The following is a 22,466-nucleotide window of genomic DNA, read 5'->3' as shown; positions in this document are numbered from 1 at the left end:
TGGTGTTAATCTTGAAGATGATGATTCAACCCTTCCTACTTGTCACACTCCTTTCTCCACACACATGCGTACCATCAATTGAGAAGATGAAGTAGGCGACGTACATGCAAATTGTAATGATCACGATGAAAGGAAATTAATTAGCATCATATAATGTAATCATTTTTTATGTATACTTGTTTCCATATTTACAATTGCATAACTTATAATACTTTTTGAGTTGAATTTAATTAATGTTGTCTTAATAGGCACATAGCTACACCACCGAGATCCCCTCTTCCTAAGTCATCCATCACTTTCACTGTCTATGTCGAAGAGGACTAAAAAAGCCACATGGCTCAAATCATTGTCTGCCAGACCTGTGGGGGTAGAGAGATCATTGGTTCATGTGGATCCTACCACTAGGAAAGCTGATGGTCCATTCAAAAAGAAATTAAGGACCTATTTGGGGGGTCATCGCTTGAGACAAGTTGGATGCTACATATGTTAATTGGAAACAGGTTCCTACAGCTCATAAGAATTTGATTTAGGAGGACATTCATGTATTTCAATTAAACATTGTATGTTATGGTAATAGGATGTATTAAACCAACACATTTTTTTATTCACTAATTCTTACATGTCATTTTGTATCTAAGGCTGAATTTGATATTCCTAAAGCATTCGATAGAAGGACGAAGAAGAAAATCCTCTAGACTATAGGAAAGCGTTGAAGGCAATTTAAGTGCGATTTGACCTCTAAATGGGCTTTAGCAGAAGGCAAGGATGACGATGATGGAAAAGTCTGTGAGAAGTATAGTATTAGCAAAGATAAATGGAACTGATTTTGTTAAAGTCCTAGAGACCCTTCATAAGAGGTTAGTTATGGTTGTTGTTTTGAAATTAACATTTATAATTGATTTCAATATTTTTTTTAACATATTGTCTAATTCTCAAGGATGTTAGAAAGAATGTGCAATCCATCCAAAAACAAAGCACTGCTCCTAAAGTGTTGTCTCGTAGGGGTTATGACTTTTTTGAACAAAAGTTAATGAAGGAAAAACAAAAGAAACAATAGGAGTAAGCAGCCCAGAAGAAACGATAATTGGAAAATGATAATTATTTACTTCATAACTATTTTCATTTGTTATAGTTGTTATTATTTACACTATTTAAGTTATGTTTTATTATATGATGTAAATTTTTACTGATCCAAAAAGAATAAAGGCAATTGGCATTCAGTAGGTGAAATGTTTACTAAGAGTTAGAAATGAAGCACTAAGTGTTTAAGTAATTTTAGAATTGTTAGAGTTATGTTTAACTTAGGTTATAGATGATATTTATGTATTGAGATTATTGTATTTATTCAACAATAATTTAAGTATAATATATACTGCTTGAATTGGTTTGGTTCTGGCCTGGATTGGTTCTGCTTTTAATTTGCAGGTTTGGATTCATTTAATAAACAAACAAAATATTACAAAAAAATAATGCAAAAAAAATATCAATTATGTTAAAACAAATGTTCTATTGTGTTATACAACATCGATTTTGACCAAAATTGATGTTGTAAGTATTATACAACATCGATTTTGACAGAATCAATGTTGTATGGTGCATTACGACATCGATTTTTCTTGAACCGATGTTGTTTTTACTTTTTTTGGCTATTTACTACTATGTAACATCGCTTTTGGGGATAATTAATGTTGTATAGTGAATTTCAACATTGATTTATATAACCAATGTTAAAAATGGTATACTTTTAACGACGATTATTTTAACATTGGTTCAAAATCAATGTTAAATGTCCATAAAAATGTTAAAGGTCAATTTTATAGTAGTGAATGTTTTTAATAGTTACCACATTAGATAAGGTTGCCTCCCCCACAAAAAGAGTGTCGTCCGCATATTGCAATAAATATACTTGCACATCCTTATCTCTCACACAAAAACTAGAGAAGAGGTTCTTCTCCATAGCTTCACTCATGATTTCACATAAGCCTTCCACAACAATAGTAAAAAAAAAGAGTAAATGAATCTCCTTGTTTGTACCCCTTCATCACTTGAAACTCACCTATGCGACTTCCATTCACCAATATCGATACCTTACTACTCATCAAGCACGACCCTCTAATCCACATAATTCACTTTTCTTGAATTCCTAACCTTTGAAGAATATATAACAAAAAATCTCAACATACTAAATCATAAGCTCTCTCATAATTAATCTACCTAGAAAATAAAACACTTTTTGTTCTTCCTTCTTGCCTCCTCAACAACTTCATTAGCCACTAGCACACTATGTAACAAGTATCTCCCACCCAAAAACACACTTTGCCTTTGATCTATAACTCCGCTTAATACTTTTTTGAGCCTATTAATTTGAGAGGATGTTAGCCAATATCTCCCACCCAGAAACACACTATATATTACCGTATACTACTTAGTTTGAGGTATTGTTTTCTATTCTTTTATAGCAAAGATTAAGCTACTAATTAGTTATGCACATTGTTTTAATCAAAAAGACAAATTTTATTAAAAGAGTAAAGGAGTATTTTAACCATTAAACATACATGCATGAAATCCTTACCTTAACAAATTAGAGTCTATTTGCTAAAACATTGTTTCAAGCATTTTAAAGGACCAACATTCCAATCACAAAAAGTAAAATATCCCCTTTCAAACCTAGCACACCATCGGTTCTTAGTGGAAAGAAGCCACACGTTAAACTTTTTTGTTTTGTTTTGTTTTAATTAATTAATTAATTAAACTTTAGCACAATCCGTAGGAGCAAAAGAAACTTTTTTCCCTTCGAGATCGTACTCCACTTGAAAATCATACTGTGCAATACTTCCAAAGATGGAAATCCCAATTCCTGAGCTGGGCACCACCGCCAAGCAAAGTATGTTGCTATCTGTGAGCGGAATAAGAACATTCTTAGGCCTCAGTGCAACACTAGCTCCAGTAAATTGAAACGCAATATCAGGGATAGCCAAGTTGGCACGATTTGGAAAACAAGTCTTTAGGGGTGATGGAAGATCTTGCAGCAACTTAACACCAAGGGTTTCTTGCAACGAAGCCACAAAGTTGTTGTAAAAGGTGTTTTCAAGATACGTCAAGGGTGCCCCCGAATCAATGACTATGTTGCCATCAGTTTGACCCGTTGACACCACCTTTTGTCCAATGGTGACGGCTTCAAGGTTGAGGAAGTAATAGGTAGGCAAAGAGGGTTTGATTATGAGGGGAGTGGACACAACCCCATTTGTAGTTATTATTGCTTCGCTCCCAAATTTCAATTTGCTGGTGGAGGTTGAATCGTAAGGAAGCAAACAATAGGAGAATTTGTGACCAATTTGAGCTCCTAGTTGTGACACTAGCGACAATGGTCCTGCACCAAGACCCGCTATACCCATGACTTTATTGCTAGTATAAATTGTGAAATTATTGTCCACTCCACACCCGAAAATAGTGTTAGGAAATGAAACAGTTTGTGCACCACCCGTGGAACCAAAACTTAGGGTTTCGGTGCCCAGTATTCCAACGGAGAATGATTTGTCACCGTACATGCATCCATATATGCACTGACCTAGTTTTCCACAATCACGTTGGCTAGGTTGGAGTAATGTGCAAGGTTGTGAGTCACATGTCGCATACTTGTAAGTGGAAGATTTGAGGGGTTCAAACAAAGGGGTTTCTTGGGGGAAGCAATTATGACAGGGGGAACATTGCAGCCAAATGAGACTACTCCCTGTGTCTACCATAGCAAGCCTTTCCACGGGAGGGGAACCGATGTAAAATCTCATTAGGTATTCACCTTTGTCTGGGATTAGAAGAGATTCGGGTAGTTTGTTTTCATCTAGAAAATGGGATACTCGTTGTAATCGAGACATGGAGCGCAAGGCAGCGTTTATGATGCGTTCTGATGGGGTGAGTGAAGGATTGTAAAAGGGTGATGAAGGTGAGTCACGGTGGATAAGGTCAACGCTGAAGCCCCTTAGGCCTTCACGGGCTTCTCTAGAGGATAAAGTAGAAAGTGAGAATAAAGCTAAAATCATGAACACCCAAGGATGCATGTTGGAGAAATGTAATTTTACAGAAGTAATAAAGGATAAAGGGGAAGCACGTTGAAGTGGCTCTATTTATAGATTTTTTGAGTTTTGCAATATATAGACTTTTGGTTATTGTTTTGGACAAAATGAGGTGAAACTCAGAATTTATGAGTTGAAAAAGGAGAATGTAATGGACATGTCCAATTTATAAGTTTTTAATTATTTGAAGGTAATTGGGTTTAATTTTACCCTTTTAATATATATCAAATTATAAAAATAATAAATGAATAATAAAAGATCAAAAGCATAAATGCTACAATTTTCACCATTCCTAAAAGATAATAATCATCATTAAAATATTGTATATAACAAAAATAAATTAGAAAAGAAAACTAACCTCACTCTTAAATACCGTACGTAAACAAAAATATATAACCTTTTCGGACTGTGAACGATGCATGTTTCATGATTATTAAACAATTAATTTCTTCATTACCCCCTATTGAGACCGAAAACCATTTCTCATAAGTATTAAACAATTTCTCGTTAGGCCTTTATGTTGAGACTTATAAGTTTATTTATTTTTTTTAGATAAATATTTTTTAATAGATTTTGAGTAGACTTTATAAACGTAAACTCGGTAAGTTTTTTGAGGATAAGAATCATTAATTTTGTGTTGGATGGAGTAGAGGTGCCGTGGAGTTGCGTTTGGTAACATTTGTTAACAAGCAATAGCAACATTTGTTGAAATATTATATTTAATAACCAATAGCAACATTTGTTATAATAAATGTTAAAAAAACTGTATTTAATAAACAATGGTAACATTTTTAAAAATGTTACCCAATGGGATTTTTTTCCAAAAGGGTTTTTTTTTCATTGGGTTACAATTTTGATTTTGAAGTCGTAAAAAAAATTATACTGAATTTATAAAATTATTTACGATTTTAGTTAGAGAATTGAAGTCGTAATAAGTATTATGATTTTTAACTCAAAACCTGTTATGACTTATTTCTTTTAGTAGTTAATTTAAAATCAATTTTATATGAAAAATACCAAAAAAAAAATCCCTTTTGAGTAAAAAATCCCCATAAATGTTGCAAAATGTGTAATTTGTAGTAGTGGGTATACAGCTAGCTAGCCCTTCCTAAAGACACGAAGGAGCACTTCATGCAACATAGTTTACTGGGGATTAACAAAAAAAAGTAACAAAGCATGGTCGTGTTGTGGGTGCAACAGCACGATCCATATGGAAGCATAGAAATGAGGTGTTCAGAGGATCAATGCCTGGATGAATATCTCTTTTTAAGATTGGAGCACAAATCCAATACTGTGTTTGAATTATGTGAATTCCTGAAACAAGGTCTGAAGGGTATAGCATCTGACTAGAGTATCACAGTATAAGAATTAAAAATCTGTTACTTGGTTGTACACCATTTCAATGGCAGTGATGTGAAGGATGGGCATCTCAATCAAAGGTGCCACAACGGATGGCATGGGAGTATTTCTGGTTTGGTTAGAATATGTGAGGGGTTCTTTGATAACCTTAAGTTATTGATGCTGGGATAGGATGTCTTATGCTTGCTGTGACCACATTAGCCAATTAATGATATTTGAACATTATTATTTTAAACATTTTATTAACATTTTTTATTTCTTTTTTGTTATTATATCATATTATCATATCACTTATTATATCTATTTGCATTTTTTTCCTATGCAAATGTCTACATTAATTGTCTGCAGCTGGTCTTGGGGTGACAGATCACTTTCTGAATAGCAGCTATTTTCGTGGGATTGGATAGCTCGAGTAACGTATCTACTTGGGTCTTGTATACAAGTTTTGGGATCTTGGGATTTTGTATTTTACTTGCTCTCATTTTACCCTTGAACTTACACTTACATAAATGAAAAAATATAGATGTACACTTTCGGAGAAAGATAAAAGTGAAAAAGTATAGATTTTATAGGTAATATAATTTAAGATATAGAGATAGAAAGAAAGGTAAGATATTTGTTAGGTGTATAAAAAATATTGATGTCCATATATATATCATCATCACTCTACATAAATATATCTTTCTTTGACCGAATAAAAAAATCGTATATCTATAGCTCAGATTGAGGTACCAATCATGTACAATAAATACAAGACATTTTTACCATAAGAATTCAAGAAGTATTTTAACCGGTACCCGTACAGCAAATCCCAGCCCTAACAAAGTTTATTTGCTACAAACATTGTTTCAAGCATTTCAAAGGACAAACATACCTATATATCATAGAAAATAAAATATCCCCTTTCGAATTTAGCAATGAATCGGTTATTATTGAAAAGAAGCAACAAGTTAAACATTTTCTTTAATTTCTTTTATATATTTTAATTAATTAATTAATTAAACTTTAGTGCAATCCGTAGGAGCAAAAGAAACTTTCTTCCCTTCGAGATCGTACACCACTTGAAAATCAAACTGTGCAACATTTCCAAAGATGGAAATTCCACTTAGTGAGCTTGGCACCACCGCCAAGCAAAGCATGTTCCTATCTTGCAACTTAATGAGAAGGTTCTTAGGCTGCAGTGCAACACTAGCTCCGGTAAATTGAAACGCAATAACAGGAATAGTCATGTCACGATATGGAAAACAAAACTTGAACGGAAATGGAAGATCTTGCGCTGACTCAACACTAAGGGCTTCTTGCAACGAAGCCACAAAATTGTTGTAAAAGGTTTGTTCAAGATACGTCAACACCGTGCCTGAGTCAATGATTATGTTGCCATCGGTTCGACCCGTTGGCACCACCTTCTGTCCAATGGTGACGGCTTCGAGGTTGAGGAAGTAAAAGCTTGGAAACAAGGGTTTGATTATGAGGGGGGTGGACACAACCCCATTTGTGGTTACTATTGCTTCACTCCCAAATTTCAATTTGCTAGTGGAATTTGAAGAAAAAGGAAGCAAACAATACGAGAATTTGTAACCAATTTGAGGACCTAGTTGTGACACTAGTGACAATGGTCCTCCCCCAAGACCCACTAAACCTGTGACTTTGTCACTTGTATGAAATGTGAAATTATTGTACACTCCACACCCGAAAATAGAGCTAGGAAATGAAACGGTTTGTGCATCACCCGTGGAACCAAAACTTAGGGTTTCAGTGCCCACTACTCCAACGGTGAATGATTTGTCACCATAACTGTAACTATATATGCACTGACCTACTTTTCCACATTGACGTTGGCTAGGTGGAACTGATGTGCAAGGTTGTGAATCACATGTCGCAGCCTTGAATGTGGAAGACTTGAGGGGTTCAAACAATGGGGTGTCTTGGGGGAAACAATTTTGGCAAGGGGAACATTGTACCCAAATGAGATCACTTCCTGTGTCTGCAATAGCAAGCCTTTCCACGGGAGGGGTACCAATGTATAATGTCATGAGATATTCACCATTTTCTGGGATTAGAAGAGATTCGGGTAGATTGTTTTCATCTAGGAAGTGTGATACTCGGTTTAATCGAGAACCGGAGCGTAAGGCAGCGTTTGTGATGCGTTCTGATGGAGTGAGTGAAGGGTTGTAAAAGGGTGACAATGGTGAGTCACGATGGATAAGGTCGATGCTGAAACCCCTTAGGCCTTCACCGGCTTCTCTAGTGGATATAGAAGAAGGAGAGTATAAGGCTAATAACATGAACACCATGAACACTAGAGGATGCATCTTGAGGAAATGTAGATTCAAAGAAGTAAATGATAGACGGGGAGCACGTTGAACTGTGTCTTTTATAGATCTTTGAGTTTTGCATTTAGTTATGTCTTCATGTCTGATTGGGGCCAAGTCAACCTGAGCAAGTAATGGCTTTATGTCTCAACTAAGAGACCTAATGAGAGATTGCTTAATACTTATGAGAAATGGTTTTCGGTCACACTATGGGGACAATGAAGAAATTAATTGTTCAATTATCATGAGTTATGCATCCGGTCTCAGTCTCAAAAGGTTATATGCATACAGAGTTTTTTTTTTATTATTGGTTTTAATACCTTGTTACTACAATATAATTTTTTTAAACAACTACAATATAATTGAGGCACATGAGCTTCTACCGTTGAGTGTAGAGATTGAGACGCACCATTGTGCAACATTAGGAAAGAAAAAAAAGTTTGTACCAAATGTTTGTTGGAATTTGGTTTCTAATGAGATGATACATTTTCCTTAGTTTCAAATAATTTAAAAGTAATGTTTTCATTAATGTTTATTGACTTGTATTGTTAAAAAAGATACATAGTGATTAACTATTGGAGGTAAAAATTTTAAGTATGAGAATTGAATGAATTTAAACAAAAACATGATAGAGAAGTTGTGTTTGAGTTGATTTGATTCGGAGAGACAAAACTTAGAATATGAAGGCTATTTTTTTAAGATAGATAGTTGAAGTTATATGCTCCTAGGAAAGCTGAAAAAATTAGCAATTGAAGGCACGCACTTTCAACCAAGTTCACAAAAACAACTATCAATGATTTTTTGACAAAGAACATGAAGATACAGGTGTCATCATCATAGATAGTTAGTTTGAATAAGTTGTATACTTGTACAAGCCATGTAAATTGACTGTTTGATAAGAGAATACTCTTGAAAATAAGTATAAAAAGAAAGGAACTTGATCTTAATCGTCACCTGTTCATAGAATCAAAGTTATCAAAAGGAGCGTGACCATAACCGCGACCTGCCGGTAGGACCAATACTATCAGTTCTTAACCCAAGAACAAAGGAAAAAGCTCTAGTAATAAAAAAAACTCTCAAATTTCATTAATATTCTAATTCTGTCAATAAAATATTTAAGGAGTCTATTTATACTTGTACTAATAATCCTAATTTAGGCCCAATGTTCAATAACTCATCTAATAATTAAAAGACTTTAAAATAGGTTGTGAATGTTGGGCTTAATTATTATTTAATCAACCCAATATTAATAGTCCACCAAAATTGATCAACTCAGCCCATGTATGCTTCTTGTCTTGTAAATTGCGCTTCTCAAAGTGATTCTTCAAGTTGGTCTCAAAGCATCTTCATCAATTTGTAGGAGAGTGACCCAATTAGGTACAACCCATAATTCACATTGGTCTTCTTTCTCTTTGATCTTTAGAATCAGGCCTTGCAATGTTTGTTTCATCCTCTTAGTCTTGGATCTTATCATAGGGCCTCCAATCTAATAATTGTTGTGTATAGGTATATTTTAGGATTAAATCATGTAAGAATTGTTAATTTTCCTCTCTTATTTCTTCCTTTGTGTGTGAATAATTGGAATTTTAATACCATTTAAGTTTTTGTGTAGGAAATGTTCAAGTTTGTGAATTTATAGTGCTTGGTGAATAATTGTCGCAGAAAAACTAAGTAAAGCCCGAGAAAGCAAATTGAAGATATGAAGTTGTTCGCTCAATGCTACCCAGTTGCTTAGCAGGCAGAATACGCTTAGCGCCAGGAAGTATGAAGAAGTCTGATACGTGAAGGCGCACTTAGCGCAAGTCATGCGCTGAGTCCGAGATTACCGCCATATTCGCTAAGCGTGACAATCGCACTTAGCGCGAAGGTTGCGTGAAATCCAAACTAAATTGCACCTATAAAAAGAGGAGGATGGGAAGGAGAAAAGACACACAACTACACATAATATTCAAGAGAATACAATTTCTTATCGAAGACAAAGACTAGAAGCAGGAGAATTAATCATTAGGAGTCATTCATTCCCTCCATTCCCTTTCTTACTCATTTCCCTCTTGCAAGTGTAAAGCCTTTAATGACAATTAGAGGCTAAAACCCCTTTTGTTGGGAGCTTAGCAGCCAACTGCTCTCGATGTAATTACTTTTTCTATCTATTTAATATTATTACTTTTTCATTATCCTTTTTGTGCTTTATTTCATTGTTTATGGTTTGATCACTCATATGCATGGTAAGTTTTAGGGGTGACATTAGGAAGTGTTATTCTCTAATATAACTAGAAAATGATATCTAAATAGTTCATCTCTAGGGATAGAATGATTTTATTTAGCTTGTTGTACATATATATTCTTAATGCAATTTAACTGTTTTATCTCTTAAAGGGATTTGAGAGAAAAAATAGATAAATTAAGCTCTTTCACTTGAGAAATCATGGTTAAAGTATATAAGTGGATGCAGATGATAATTAGAATAATCTTAATTAGAGAAAAATCATTAACATTACATTAAGAGTAACTCTGGTAGGTTAAGCCCCCAACATTCTCATCTTCTGAATTAATTTTTGCTTCTAATATTGGCTTCTCCTATCTTGTATGTTTTAACTAATTAATTTAATTTTATGTTTGTTTTTTTTTCTCTTTTTTATTTTAATTTAATTTTATGTCAATTTATTTTACTGTTCCTTTCACAACCTTTTAAACCAATTTAATTATTGCTTGAGAATTTTATATTAATTTATCTAAGTACAAACAAAGTCCTGTGAACTTGACATTCAAACTTCTGTTTTAACTTTACTATTTGTATACATTAGTGCACTTACCAATTGATCAACACAATCTCATGTAAAGGATCATTAGACGGGTTGGTTGCAACTCTATCATTTCTTTCCTCTTCAAAAGGATTCGTCCTTGAAACTGATTCGTTACCTACATCAAAGTAAGATAGATCAGCCACATTAAAGGTGCACTTATATTACCATATTCTCTTGGCAAGTCCAATTTGTAAGAATTGTCATTTATCTTTTCTAGAACTTGAAAAGGCCCATCTCTTGATTGCAACTTAAATTTTCTTTGAGTACTAACACTACAGTAGAATGGGCAATGGCTGAGTTGCTTCACAACCCAAATATTATGTGAAAAGCATAAGCAGAGCTAGAGAAAGCTATTGGCAAAGGTAACCTTGTGGAAGTCACACATTGCTAGCTAGACTCCCTTACTTGCAAGCAATAGTGAAAGAGACTTTCAGGCTGCACCAAGCAGTTCCACTACTCCCTAGAAAAGCTGAAGTGGAGTTGGAGATGCATGGCTACACAGTTCCAAAGGGGGAAGATGAATAAGTAATGGGTTCGAGTGTCTGTATGCTTGAGAAGAAAAAGATAAAAAGTAATTAAGTCTTTTAGTTATCATCTAATGAAGTTACTTCTAAGGATCAATAAAATATTTTGAGGAAAAAATTAATACTTTTTATATTTTTCTAAAACCTTAAACATATTTTACCAAAAAAAAACATACTTGTCTGTCACACTTACTAACATGATAAGTGAATTGGTTAAGGTAGCTGTTATAACATCATTTAACATTACTTGGCTGTAGACAAAAAAACTTCCTATTTTATAGAACCAAACAGTTGTTTAAGTCTATTTAATAATAAGTTATTGTACAAAAGTTATTTATACACTTGATTATGAAATTTATTGAAAAAGTAAAAAAAAAGAAGCTTATTTTGATTTTTTATTTGTAAAATTAATTGAAACATAATTTAATAAGATTTATAAAATTAAAATAACTCACTTTTACAAACTCGAATAAAGGGGAAAAAATTTACTCAATTTTTTAATTTTTATTTTTCTTAATAAAAAATGGGCCCAACACATTTTCTAAATATTAAAAATCTAAAAAAAATTAAGCAACTAAAGTCTTGTTTGGAGTAATTTTAAGTTTTAATGTTTTTGAAAACTAAAAATAGTTTTTAGGTTTTTAATTTTCATCTTTGTTCTTATCAAATTTACAATGTGGCCCTTTGCTGATTACCGAGCAGCACTCAAAATCTTTTTTTTATTTTGAGGGTCAACGTTCAGCGAAGTGTATACACTTTTTAGTTACTCGAATGTAGTTCAATGAAATGTAGAAATTAATTTTACAACTAAAATAAAAGGAAGTAAAAACAGTGAATATTAAAATAATTTAAGAAAATAAAATGGAAAATTCCTTGAAGCAGTTACTTAATTGCTTAATGTATTATTCTTGTACCGAAAGTCTCTCCTGTGTTTACCATATAGTCGTCTCAATTATTAACCGCTTCCTTAAATATCTATCTCTCTGTTTGACTGGGTTTTTCTTTTTTTTTTTAATAAAAGCAATATATGTGTATGAGCAAAGAGAAAAATCACAGGAATGATAAAGAATGGAGAGAGAGAAACACACAAATATTGATACATCTCACAAGGTACTAGATTTTAGTGAGTGTCGTGAATAAAAAGTTAATAATCTTCTACTTTTTTTAGGTTCATTCTACCTATAGCTTGTTCACCTAGTTACACAATCAAAACTTGACTGTGTGTAGGAAGAAACTCATATATGTTATAATCACAAATCGGTAAAATTGGGATGGCATATATACCTTTGCTACAATTCGTTGTTTCACGGAGTGCTGATAACATTATTTGGTATTCATTGAAGTAGGGGTGCTTTTAAAAATCCTCAAACCTAAAAAATAGTAAAGGAATTTTTTCTCTAACAAAATAGAATAGTAAGAATATTTTTAAAAATAATATTCATAAAATATTGTATTATTTATATGTGATAAATATTATTATTTAAAAATAAAAAAAAATAATGATATGCAGATTGGATTGAATTTTGATGGAATCAAAAACTCTAAATTCATCATCAATTCAATTTTAATTAAGTTCATTAAATTAAATTAATTCAATCCAATTCAATCTAATTGTACCCCAACATTCAACATTGAAGGATGCTGCGGAGACAAAAATAAAAAATAATTAAATCATGGTTATTCATATACGCAAAATGAATTAATAATTAGTCTAATCTAAACGTGGAAAACACTGGTTCTCTTTACATGCAAAATGAATCTAATCTAATCTAAACTTACTCTTTGTACATGCAAAATGCACTAGATCTCTTCTTAGGCTCAAAAGAGGACACTAATTACATAATAACAACATGGAAAATAAAATAAAATAAAACAGCTAAAAAAATGCAAACAACAACGGATCATGAACATGTTCAGCTTATGAAGATTTATTCTTTCTTTGCTTTCTTCTCAATGTCTGTCCCAATCAGCTGTTTAAGATCCTCAAGGATGGTAGGTCTTGATTGAAGATCCTCATGATTTGCCAAAGTGGTGACAATTTCTTTTGGCACAAAGCACCTTTCCTCCGTGTACAGCTTCTCTTGAACAAAGGGAGAAACAACTAGAGCATGTAGATTTTCAGGATGAGATTCAGCTTTATATTCCTGCCACAATTAATAAAATATTTTCAGGAGGTACGAATTTGAGCATAGAAAACAAAGAAAATTAAGATGAAAAATTGAAAGCATTGATTTGATCATTTCTAGATACACTTTTGGAGTAAGATACTAGCTCATTTAAAGGGTGGTGAATCACGGATGACCCTATTTTTTAACTCTTCCAAATGTTGTCCAGTACAATGAAGAAATGCATTTTATAACCTCTATAAAAGAAAGTAAGACATGGAATATTAAAAAAAAAAAGGAAAAACAAGTGGAGAATTTCATGTAAAGCAGTTACATAACAAACACAGTTTTTTAAGCATATTTCTTGCTCTGGTGGAAGTCTCTTAATTATATAGATCATATCCTCCTCTTGTAACCGTTTTCCTTAACTTTCTCTCTTTAACCAAAGCAATGAAAAATTAACGATATGGATACAATAGAGAGTCATGCTTAGTGAATTACACATAACTACCCAACGCAGTTCAGAAATTTTAACTTTGGTATTTACTAAGGATCAACAGGTGTTCACGAAAGACATGCAATGGACTAACTAAATCTTAATCCCAAATCAACCTTAATTACATTACAGCATAACAAACGTTCCTACGTGAACAATATAACATACTCTAATTCTAAGCAAAGTGTCCATACTTACTAGATGACCAAATAGGCAATGAGCAAACACATGCATTTGGATTGTTAAAGTAAATATTGATGTAGCAACACAAGAACTAATTCACTAAAAAAAAAAAAAGACTCTATTAAGCATTTGTCAGCAAAAAAAAAATTAAAATCATTAAAATAAAAAAAGATTGATGATATTAAAAGCAATTAAAATTAAGCAGTTCCATAGCATAACATCGACCCACATGATGAAAATTTTTGGCAAGAAGTTAACATTACATACCTCGGATGTGTTCATGAGTTCAAGCATTCCAACTTGGGCTTGAAGGAACTTAACATACTTCGCAGCTGCATGAAGCATCTCTGCTGTGTTCATCTTTGGTCCACCAGGAATCAAGTTCCCAAGCTGTTGAGTTTTCTCAGTGATCTTTCTTCTCCTTTCTCTTGCCGCTACGCTCTGGGGAGATATGATTCTCTCGCAACCTTTCTTCTCACATTGAAGATCCACACAAGTACTACCATATTGTGGAACCTCGTAGAGTTGTTGTTGGAGTTCCTCTGCTTGGAAGGAGAAGTTATTATCATAAGGCACAGCATACCTGTCTAGGAAATTGGATGGAAGTGTTGATGTAGTAAGCTCTTGCAGTGAAAAGAACACGTGTTCTTGTTGTTGGTTTTTCTCGTAGCAGCACTTTTGGCGTTTAGGGCATGGGAGAAGATTGTAATCTTCATGAGTTGGGAAAATGTCATCATGATGAGTGAGTGAAGTGAAGGGATTGATCTCGGGAGTATAGAGAAAATCACAAGTTGGGTCAATGTAGTTCTCAAAAAGCGCGTTTGAAAGGAAGAGGCTTTCATCTGAGTGTGGAAGAAAATGTTGGAGGTTTGGTGCTGCTACTTCTGGTATGGCTTCATGGAAAGTGTTTGTTTCTAAGTGGGGAATTTGAAGAGTAGTGTCAAAGTTGGAGTACGTGCTCAGTGCCATCATAAACAAAGCAACCTGCAACATGAAAAAGAATTTCAATTTAGTGGAAAATTAGACCAATATAGAATAGAATAAATGGTGCATTAATTCATAATGCAATAATACAACGTGCTTGCATGCGAGCCTAGTGTAATTTTTGAAATTAAAGCCTAAGTGCATATGTAGAAGCAGGAAGAAGAAGAAGATAACAAGAGACAAGACATGAGGTTTTAGTAACGTATGTGGCATGCACAAGACACAAGGATCTTTACTTTAGATATTTGTAGCATGTAGCTAGAGTGGTATCTTTGTGAGAGAGAGAGATGCGATGTTGTAGATTTGAGTATGAGAGATAAGGAAGACTATGTGAAGACTTTTATGCATGGGAGCTATGAAAAGAAAACTGACTCTATCCTCACTCGGCCTCTTGCTGCTTTGTGGGTTCAGATAATTTAGGGGAAGTTGCTGGCAGTTACCGAGAATGGATTATTAGTATTTTTTTTTCTTTTAAGTTTTTCTTTTTATTGGCTCCATTCCCGGGGTATTTTTTTTTTCATTCTGATTGCTACAATTTCAGGGCATGGTTGTGATATTATAGCTCGGTTTTTGTGTAGCTTCTTGCTAGTTTAAGGATTTTAAATCCTCTACTAACTGTGGTATGATAACGCTAAATTTAAAGTCATGAACTATTTTTAAAATATAATTAACAAGTTTAAGTGAAAGTAGAGAATGTCAATTAGGTAAATTAAGTACTTTTTTTAATATAATATAAAGTAGTAATTTGAATGAGTTCCACTAAACTGAGTTCTGTTAATTATAACATGAATTAAATTTAATACAAGATATGTGTTTGGGCATATAAAAAATAAAAATAAAAAAGATGATTTGATTATTTGTATAGTTACACTCCTAGAGTAATTACTACTCTTGGGCAATCATAGGATGACCCTTTTTCTAATTCTTCCGAATGTACAGATTAATTTTATAACCTAAAGAAAAGAAAGTAAAAGCTGGAAATGTTAGGGACAAAAAAAAAATAGTGCATAGCAAGTTACATAACAATTAGTTTTTTTAATATATATTATTTGTTCCGATCTCCTGTGTTAACCATATCATCGTCTTGTTAACCGTTCCCTTAACTCTCTCAATATCATATGATATTTTTTTCTGAGAACAGTACGAAAATCATCTTCCAAGAATTGGAAAGGCAGGAAAGCAAGCAATATATATATATATATATATATATATATATATATATATATTTGTATGAACAAATAGAAATATAACATCTCATAAGTTACAAGGTTGTAATAGTGTCATGAATACAAATTTGATTATTACAATTATATAATTAAAACTACTGTGTATTCTCTAAAGTCAATACAAGTAATTTTGGAGTGTGACTTTTTGTTTTAAGTCACGAGGGAAAAAATGAAGACATATCTACAATTATTATTGATTTATAATGTTTACTCATATGTATTCCAGCTTACTCTTTTTTTTTCTCTACTCTAGATATATACATCAACCCTCCTTATGGTTGATTCTTTCATTTCACTCTCTCATCATGATGAAATTTTCCCTACTCATGAATATTTCAATCTTCTCCCATCCCAAAATACCTAAAGTGTTACTACGAGGAGCAAGAATAACAACATACATTTGCACTCTTCTAGATGGGTTTGTTGTGCCTTATGACAATTGTTTCTTCTTCCAAGAAGGGGAACTGCAACAACTCTACTATGAGGTTCCACAATGTTGTAGTACTTTTGTGGATTTTCAGTTTGAAAAACAAAGTCACAACTCAAGAGCTTGGAAAGTTGGTTTCTAGTTGACTAAAGATGAACACAACTAAGAATCCACAAGTCCGTTTGGTTGGAAATTGGAATTCACAAGCCCTTGTTCTTTCTGCACTCTTCACTCCTTCCTAAGCTCGTTTAGTTGGAAATTGGAATTCAAACTCACTTTCATTCTCTCACCGAGCCAGAGTCATGTATGGCGGTGGTGAGTGTTTTGTTCACTATGTCTATGTATGCCCTCTAGTTTCTGATTATTTTCGTTTCCGAGTGTTTTCCCTATGTAACTCTCTCATTCGCCACTTTTTATCTGCATTTTATTCTTTGTATTGTAAGAGATATCTGGAACATACATTGTCACATACTTATGTTGTTGGTGCAATTGATGAAATGGACATTGATGGAACTGCTGATATTAATGATGAGAACTCTGACAAAACCAAGGGAAAATGCAAATTTTATGTAGGATCTCAGTCACTAGGATACCGTAGAGACCATATGGAGGTAACACTTCCAGATATCTATCTGCTAGGTTAGGCTTTAAATTTTAGTCTCATTTCAGTTATTTTAAAATTATTTGTTTTGATGTTGATCAGGTGCTATCACCCTTGAAGAATGGAGTTGTTGTTGACTGGAATATTGTAGACAACATATGGGATCATGCTTTGAGGTTGGTTCTCATTACAGAATCTGGCTATAATAGGATCATCATTTTCTTTTCTTCTTCTTTTTGGTCATAAACAGGATCACCATTTTCTTGATATAGCATGTGCAATTGTCAATTGTTAAGGTTCCTACTTCTTAGGAAGCTCATGATGGTTCTTTTTATATGCAGTGGTCCCAAAAATTAATTAGTCAACTATTGTATAGAGAGTAAAAAGAGAATACTCATGTGGTTGAGATATCATGTTGTTTATGCAAACCTTTCTTTATGTTTACTAATTTGTGTTGTATGTATGATAGTGTTTTCCATACTTGTGTCAAATACCGTTCTCTTAGTAATTTCTGCTAATTTATTTATCTGTCTATGTTTTATATATGCTACTATTCACTATCATTGGTTTTCAGGGAATGCCTCCTAGTTGATCCTAAAGAGCGCCCAATGCTACTGTTGATTAAAATTTAAACTACTGTATGTACTATACGATAGCTTATTAATTGTATAGCTGTAATTCTTTTATTTTAATATAAGGGTTAACTTATGGATTTTGTCTGTCTTGGAAGTGCTGGATAATGACAACAATATGCAATATGTATTAAGGTATCCCTTGCTTGCCATTTAACACGAATATTTACTCTTATCTCCTTGGTTACTCTTGTGTATCTTCTGGTAGTGTTGGTTTGATGTACAGTATTTAACTGTTGACACCTGGTTTTGAATGTAACTGGCATGTTTTCTTCCCCCACCTTTTCAATTTGAAGCAATCTGTGGATATGAATATGTTGAGTCCAATTGTGAATGTTACTGGACATGCACTAGACAAGGATTCTAGCACTTTTGATTCTAATATAATCATTAAGAAGGAAGAAAAAGAACTCCATGGAACCTCTGAAAGCTCTGGAAGTTCAAAACTTCTTTTGGAGCTTCATGAAAAGAGATCAGATAATCCTGAAAAGATTGAGGCAGAGAAAGCTCTGCTGTATGTTTTCAATTTAAATTCACTTATTTTCTATTCATGCATGTCTTAATGTACTATAAATTCTAATGCTTGAGCAGAAAACTTTTCTTTTAATAGTTGATTGCTACACCAATGAAAAGTACATCTTTTCAGTATTGAAATTTTTTTAATACTAGAACTAGAATTTGACTCGTGTTTTTCAACAAGAGAGATAGAGAGGAAAAATCACTTATAAGATTGTTAACTCACTGTCCAGTGACACTGCCTAGTCGAGAATGCATATGCATGAAATATTTATGCAACTCTGAATAATTAGTCAAGCGTTTATATATATTTCGTCCAATAACCAAAAGTTAATTTAAAGACAAGAATAATGTTGCAATTTTTTTTATAAAAAGATAGATATTGGTCTTGAAAAGATAAGAACAAGATTGAAGATGGAATTGACAGAATCAAATAGAGCCCACCACTTCAATCCCATCTTGAGGAAGAAAATAAATACTAAATTCCAATTGTAGAGAATAAACAGTTACAATATAACCTGTCATTTTATTTAGAAAAATACCAAACATGTACCTACTTTGTCTTCTTTCTCACTTTTTCCCGTGCATTTCTTTTATCAATTTCTCTATTCATGTCTTACTAAATCAATTGTCATATTTATCAATTTTTTTCTTCTTTTTTTTCTCTCAATTTCCACTTAATAAATCAATTGTAATTACACATTTTCGGCTGAATTTTTAGGCTATTCTTGTGTGGCTTTGTTGTTATCAAGGACTTCCCTGGATCTGGCTCTGAAGTTTCAGCAGAGATGGCAGCAGCAGCACTTGTAGCCTCTTCAATTGTATATAGAAATATCATATAGGCTATTCTACAAGACTTCTCCAAAGGAATATAAAGGTACCTACCTATAAATACATCTTCGTTTTCTTGTCACAAATCTACTAGTTTGGCTAGCTCAATATTTAATTTATATATTTTTTCTTTGGAATTAAGTTTTTGACTTTTAAGATAAGTAGAGTGGATCATACCATGACAACCTCGGAGACTTGTATGCGTAATATTATATATATATATATATATATATATATAAAGAAAAAAATAGCTTCATATATGATATTTTTATGTTAATAATCTAAAACTATTTTTTTTTGCTACTTGTAGCATTAGTATGTGATTTTTTTCCTTCTGAATTGGCAATAGTACTTGATATACACATCTAAAGAGAAAAGAATAAAATATTAAAAATATCTAATTAAAAAGTGAAGAGAGTTTATTTTTTACTCATTAAGCTGTATATTTTAATTTATAACAGAATTTAATATGAAAAATCAAATAAACTATAATAACTAGTATTTGAATCACACCAGATGCATGGGATAAATAAGAAAGAAAAATTAAATAAAACTTCTTTCACGAGAAAAAATAACTTATGCATAAATTAAAATTAGTTTTTTTTAAGCTAATTAAAATTATTTTTTCTTGTTATTTTCTTTTTCTACAAGTGCTTGTAGAAAAGCTGCTTATTCCATGTGGATTTGTGGTTCTACTTGGGCATGTTCATTCCTTGTTAGTATGTTGCTGATAAACAGAGGTTCGCTTACACAATTAGAGCAGTACAAGGCGCCTTTGATCATAAGTTCAATTTTCCATGTGCATATGGGATTGTTGGGCATTTGGAGGTTTGTTATCAGTTTAGTAAGTGCATGGCATGCATCTGCTTTGGCTTGTTAGAGCAAATAAAATCATTTAATCAATTTTAGCATTTTATATCCATCTAGTTAATTGCTTTTTCTTGTGTTGGTTTAGGTTCCTAAGCCCACTTTCTACAGTACCTTATGTTATGTAATGTTTACTGGACTCTGTCTTTATCATCTTGGATTCCCAATGGTAAAAAGTTCTACATTAGTCTCTTAATTTTTCAGTCAAATAGGTTGAATGCTTGAATCTTAAAGTTTTATGCAATTTAGTTAACTGTAAGTCTAGGACTTAGGTTAGGATTACATTACTGATTTTTCCTTTGTTTTGTAGCTGGCAAGATGGGTTGAAGGAGTGGGGTTTCTAGCACTGATTGTTATGGTTTTCATCTCACATGCAAGTGGTTAATCTTGCTAGTGTATGTGAGATAATAATATATATTACGAAGGCACTTGAAATAATGTTGGTTAAGATCAATATTTATGTTATAGTAATATAAAAAGAAATTATAAAAGGTGCAGTAGCCCTAATATGATAGGGATAAATTTTAAATTCACTTTGGGGGCTTTTCATTTACGTTTACAAGTTAATTAAAAAACTTGTCTGCATTTGAGGTAAACACTAGGACCCTTAATAGACACTCATACTTGATAATTATGCTTTGCTATGCAACTTCATTAGTGTGAGATCTGGGCCTTCACTAGTGTGAGATCTGCGCCTTCGCAGGGGTTGTTCTATTACAAATCATTACCTCTTTTTCTTTGATTCAGTGTTATTTTCCTATTGATTTTGCTCTTCGGAATTTCTAACTTGAAACCCTTTCAACACTGAATGAAAGTATGTCTGCATGTTTTGATTAAGGTTTCTTAGGGCTTTCTTTAGTTTTTGTTCCTGGTTGGGTTGCCCCCTTTCAAGGCTGAATGCACTACACTCACATTTGATAACCAATTTAGTATTGTGATCTTATTTGTTTACAAATAAGATTGCCTAATAATAGTAGTAATATATGAGTAAGGCAGAGAGCTTCCTTGAGCTTCTTATACTTACAAATATCATATTATTTTTATTTTATTTCCACTTGTTAAAAAAATATAAAGAAAATAATATTTTTATTATATTTATACATTTTTTTAATAATAATATTTTTATTATATCAATAAAGAAAATAATATTTTTAATTTTTAATTTTTAATTTAAAAAAACATTTTAAGACGATTATTGTAGGAGTTTTACAAATAAAAATACATAATCATTTACAATGTAAAAATCATTAGGTAAACGTGATATAAAGTGCAAAAAAAAATCTTATATATAACTAATTAAGACGATTAAATAAATATTATATTCATTTGCCTACTTAAAAATTTCATGATTTTTTTCTTTTAATGTTTTGTATTATTCTCATATTATTTGACGTTGCTAGAATAAAAAATAATTATCATTTTTCTCTTTTGATTCATATGTGATTTTTGCTTCCAAGGTGTTTTTTTAAGGTAATTCTGTACCTCTATTTATTTTTTATAATCAATTACATATCTCTATTCAATTTAGCAAGTTTAGTCTTTCCATAAATTTCCTTCAAAATTACACACATTATTATTCTTTACTCAAAATGTTCACAAATTAAATTAGTTAAAGAGTAAATGATCAATTTAGTCTCTAAATTTGTATCTCATTATCAATTTAGTCGTTGAAATTATGAAAAACTCAAACAAGTCAATAAATTATTTAATATTTCATTTAAATTTCTAAAATTAATCATTTTTCTCATTTTGGTCCCTATAGTTATGTTATTATTATTACTAAGTTTTCAAAGTTGGGACCAAAGTGAGGAAAAAAAGTTGATTTCAGGTACTTAAATGAAGCCCTAAATAATTTCAAAGACTTTTTTTGAGTTTTTCTTAATTTTAGGGACCAAAATAATAATGGGATGCAAATTCAAGAACTAAATTGGTCAACTATTCTTGGTTAAATTGTTTTAAATGTTCTTCACTCAATACTCATAAATCAAAACAACAAATTTCCTCAAAATAAAAAAATCTCAATTTTCTTGATTAAATTCTAATATTACATGTAACATCCCATTTTTCGTAAGCTAATTTTGAAAAATAATTTTTATTTATAAATAAATAGAGTTTTAGAAAAATGATGAGATTCTATAAATAAATAAATAAATAAGGAGATATAATTATTAATTAAAATAATGATTTGAGAGAAAATAAAAAAGGGTATTTTATTTATTTGTTTGATAGAGAATAAAATAGAGTTTATTTTTATAAAATAATAAATAAATAAATAAATAGAGTAAACTTAACTATAAATAGTGTTAGGTCAGTTTTCACACTGACGTTATCTCTCCTTTCCCTCATTTTCATTTTTTTCCCTTCTCTCAAAATCTTTTCTTTTTTCCCGTAGCCCACCTAACCTGTTTCAGAAAAACGACGATCTCGGACTCATTCACCGTTGGATCGTCATGAAATTTGAGCACCGTGTTCATAACCCAATTCCGAGCATTCTCACCGTTGGGAATTTCGATATCATTTCTGAACTGA

At 32.2% G+C, this 22,466-nt stretch overlaps 3 protein-coding genes across 3 annotated transcripts; all 3 read right to left on the bottom strand.

Moving 5' to 3' along the window:
• Positions 1-2,493: 2,493 nt before the first annotated feature.
• On the bottom strand, positions 2,494-4,185 carry LOC114387681 (aspartic proteinase CDR1-like). The gene has a single exon (XM_028347890.1). The coding sequence runs from the start codon at positions 4,053-4,055 to the stop codon at positions 2,748-2,750; it is 1,308 nt and encodes a 435-aa protein (XP_028203691.1). The 5' UTR covers positions 4,056-4,185; the 3' UTR covers positions 2,494-2,747.
• Positions 4,186-6,055: 1,870 nt separating this feature from the next.
• Positions 6,056-7,849, bottom strand: LOC114387730 (aspartic proteinase CDR1-like). The gene has a single exon (XM_028347934.1). It carries the CDS (start codon positions 7,739-7,741, stop codon positions 6,428-6,430), a length of 1,314 nt encoding a protein of 437 aa, XP_028203735.1. The 5' UTR covers positions 7,742-7,849; the 3' UTR covers positions 6,056-6,427.
• Positions 7,850-12,997: 5,148 nt separating this feature from the next.
• Positions 12,998-14,822, bottom strand: LOC114386260 (transcription factor bHLH52-like). The gene is made up of 2 exons (XM_028346224.1): positions 14,121-14,822; positions 12,998-13,213 (listed from the first exon to the last, which is right to left on the bottom strand). The coding sequence occupies exons 1-2, from the start codon at positions 14,820-14,822 to the stop codon at positions 12,998-13,000; spliced, it is 918 nt and encodes a 305-aa protein (XP_028202025.1).
• Between the last annotated feature and the right edge of the window lie 7,644 nt (positions 14,823-22,466).

This window comes from Glycine soja, chromosome 15, assembly GCF_004193775.1.
Source record: "Glycine soja cultivar W05 chromosome 15, ASM419377v2, whole genome shotgun sequence".
In the NCBI taxonomy this organism is placed as follows: domain Eukaryota; kingdom Viridiplantae; phylum Streptophyta; class Magnoliopsida; order Fabales; family Fabaceae; genus Glycine; species Glycine soja.
The sequence above is the reverse complement of the archived record's forward strand: the minus strand, read 5'-3'. Positions and strand labels throughout refer to the sequence as shown.

Excerpts from the sequence above, each read along its gene's own strand:
- LOC114387681 (XM_028347890.1), bottom strand. The coding sequence starts at position 4,055 with ATGCATCCTTGGGTGTTCATGATTTTAGCTTTATTCTCACTTTCTACT.
- LOC114387730 (XM_028347934.1), bottom strand. The coding sequence starts at position 7,741 with ATGCATCCTCTAGTGTTCATGGTGTTCATGTTATTAGCCTTATACTCT.
- LOC114386260 (XM_028346224.1), bottom strand. The coding sequence starts at position 14,822 with ATGGCACTGAGCACGTACTCCAACTTTGACACTACTCTTCAAATTCCC. Across the intron at positions 13,214-14,120 it reads AACTCATGAACACATCCGAG|GAATATAAAGCTGAATCTCA; the intron begins GTATGTAATGTT and ends TAATTGTGGCAG.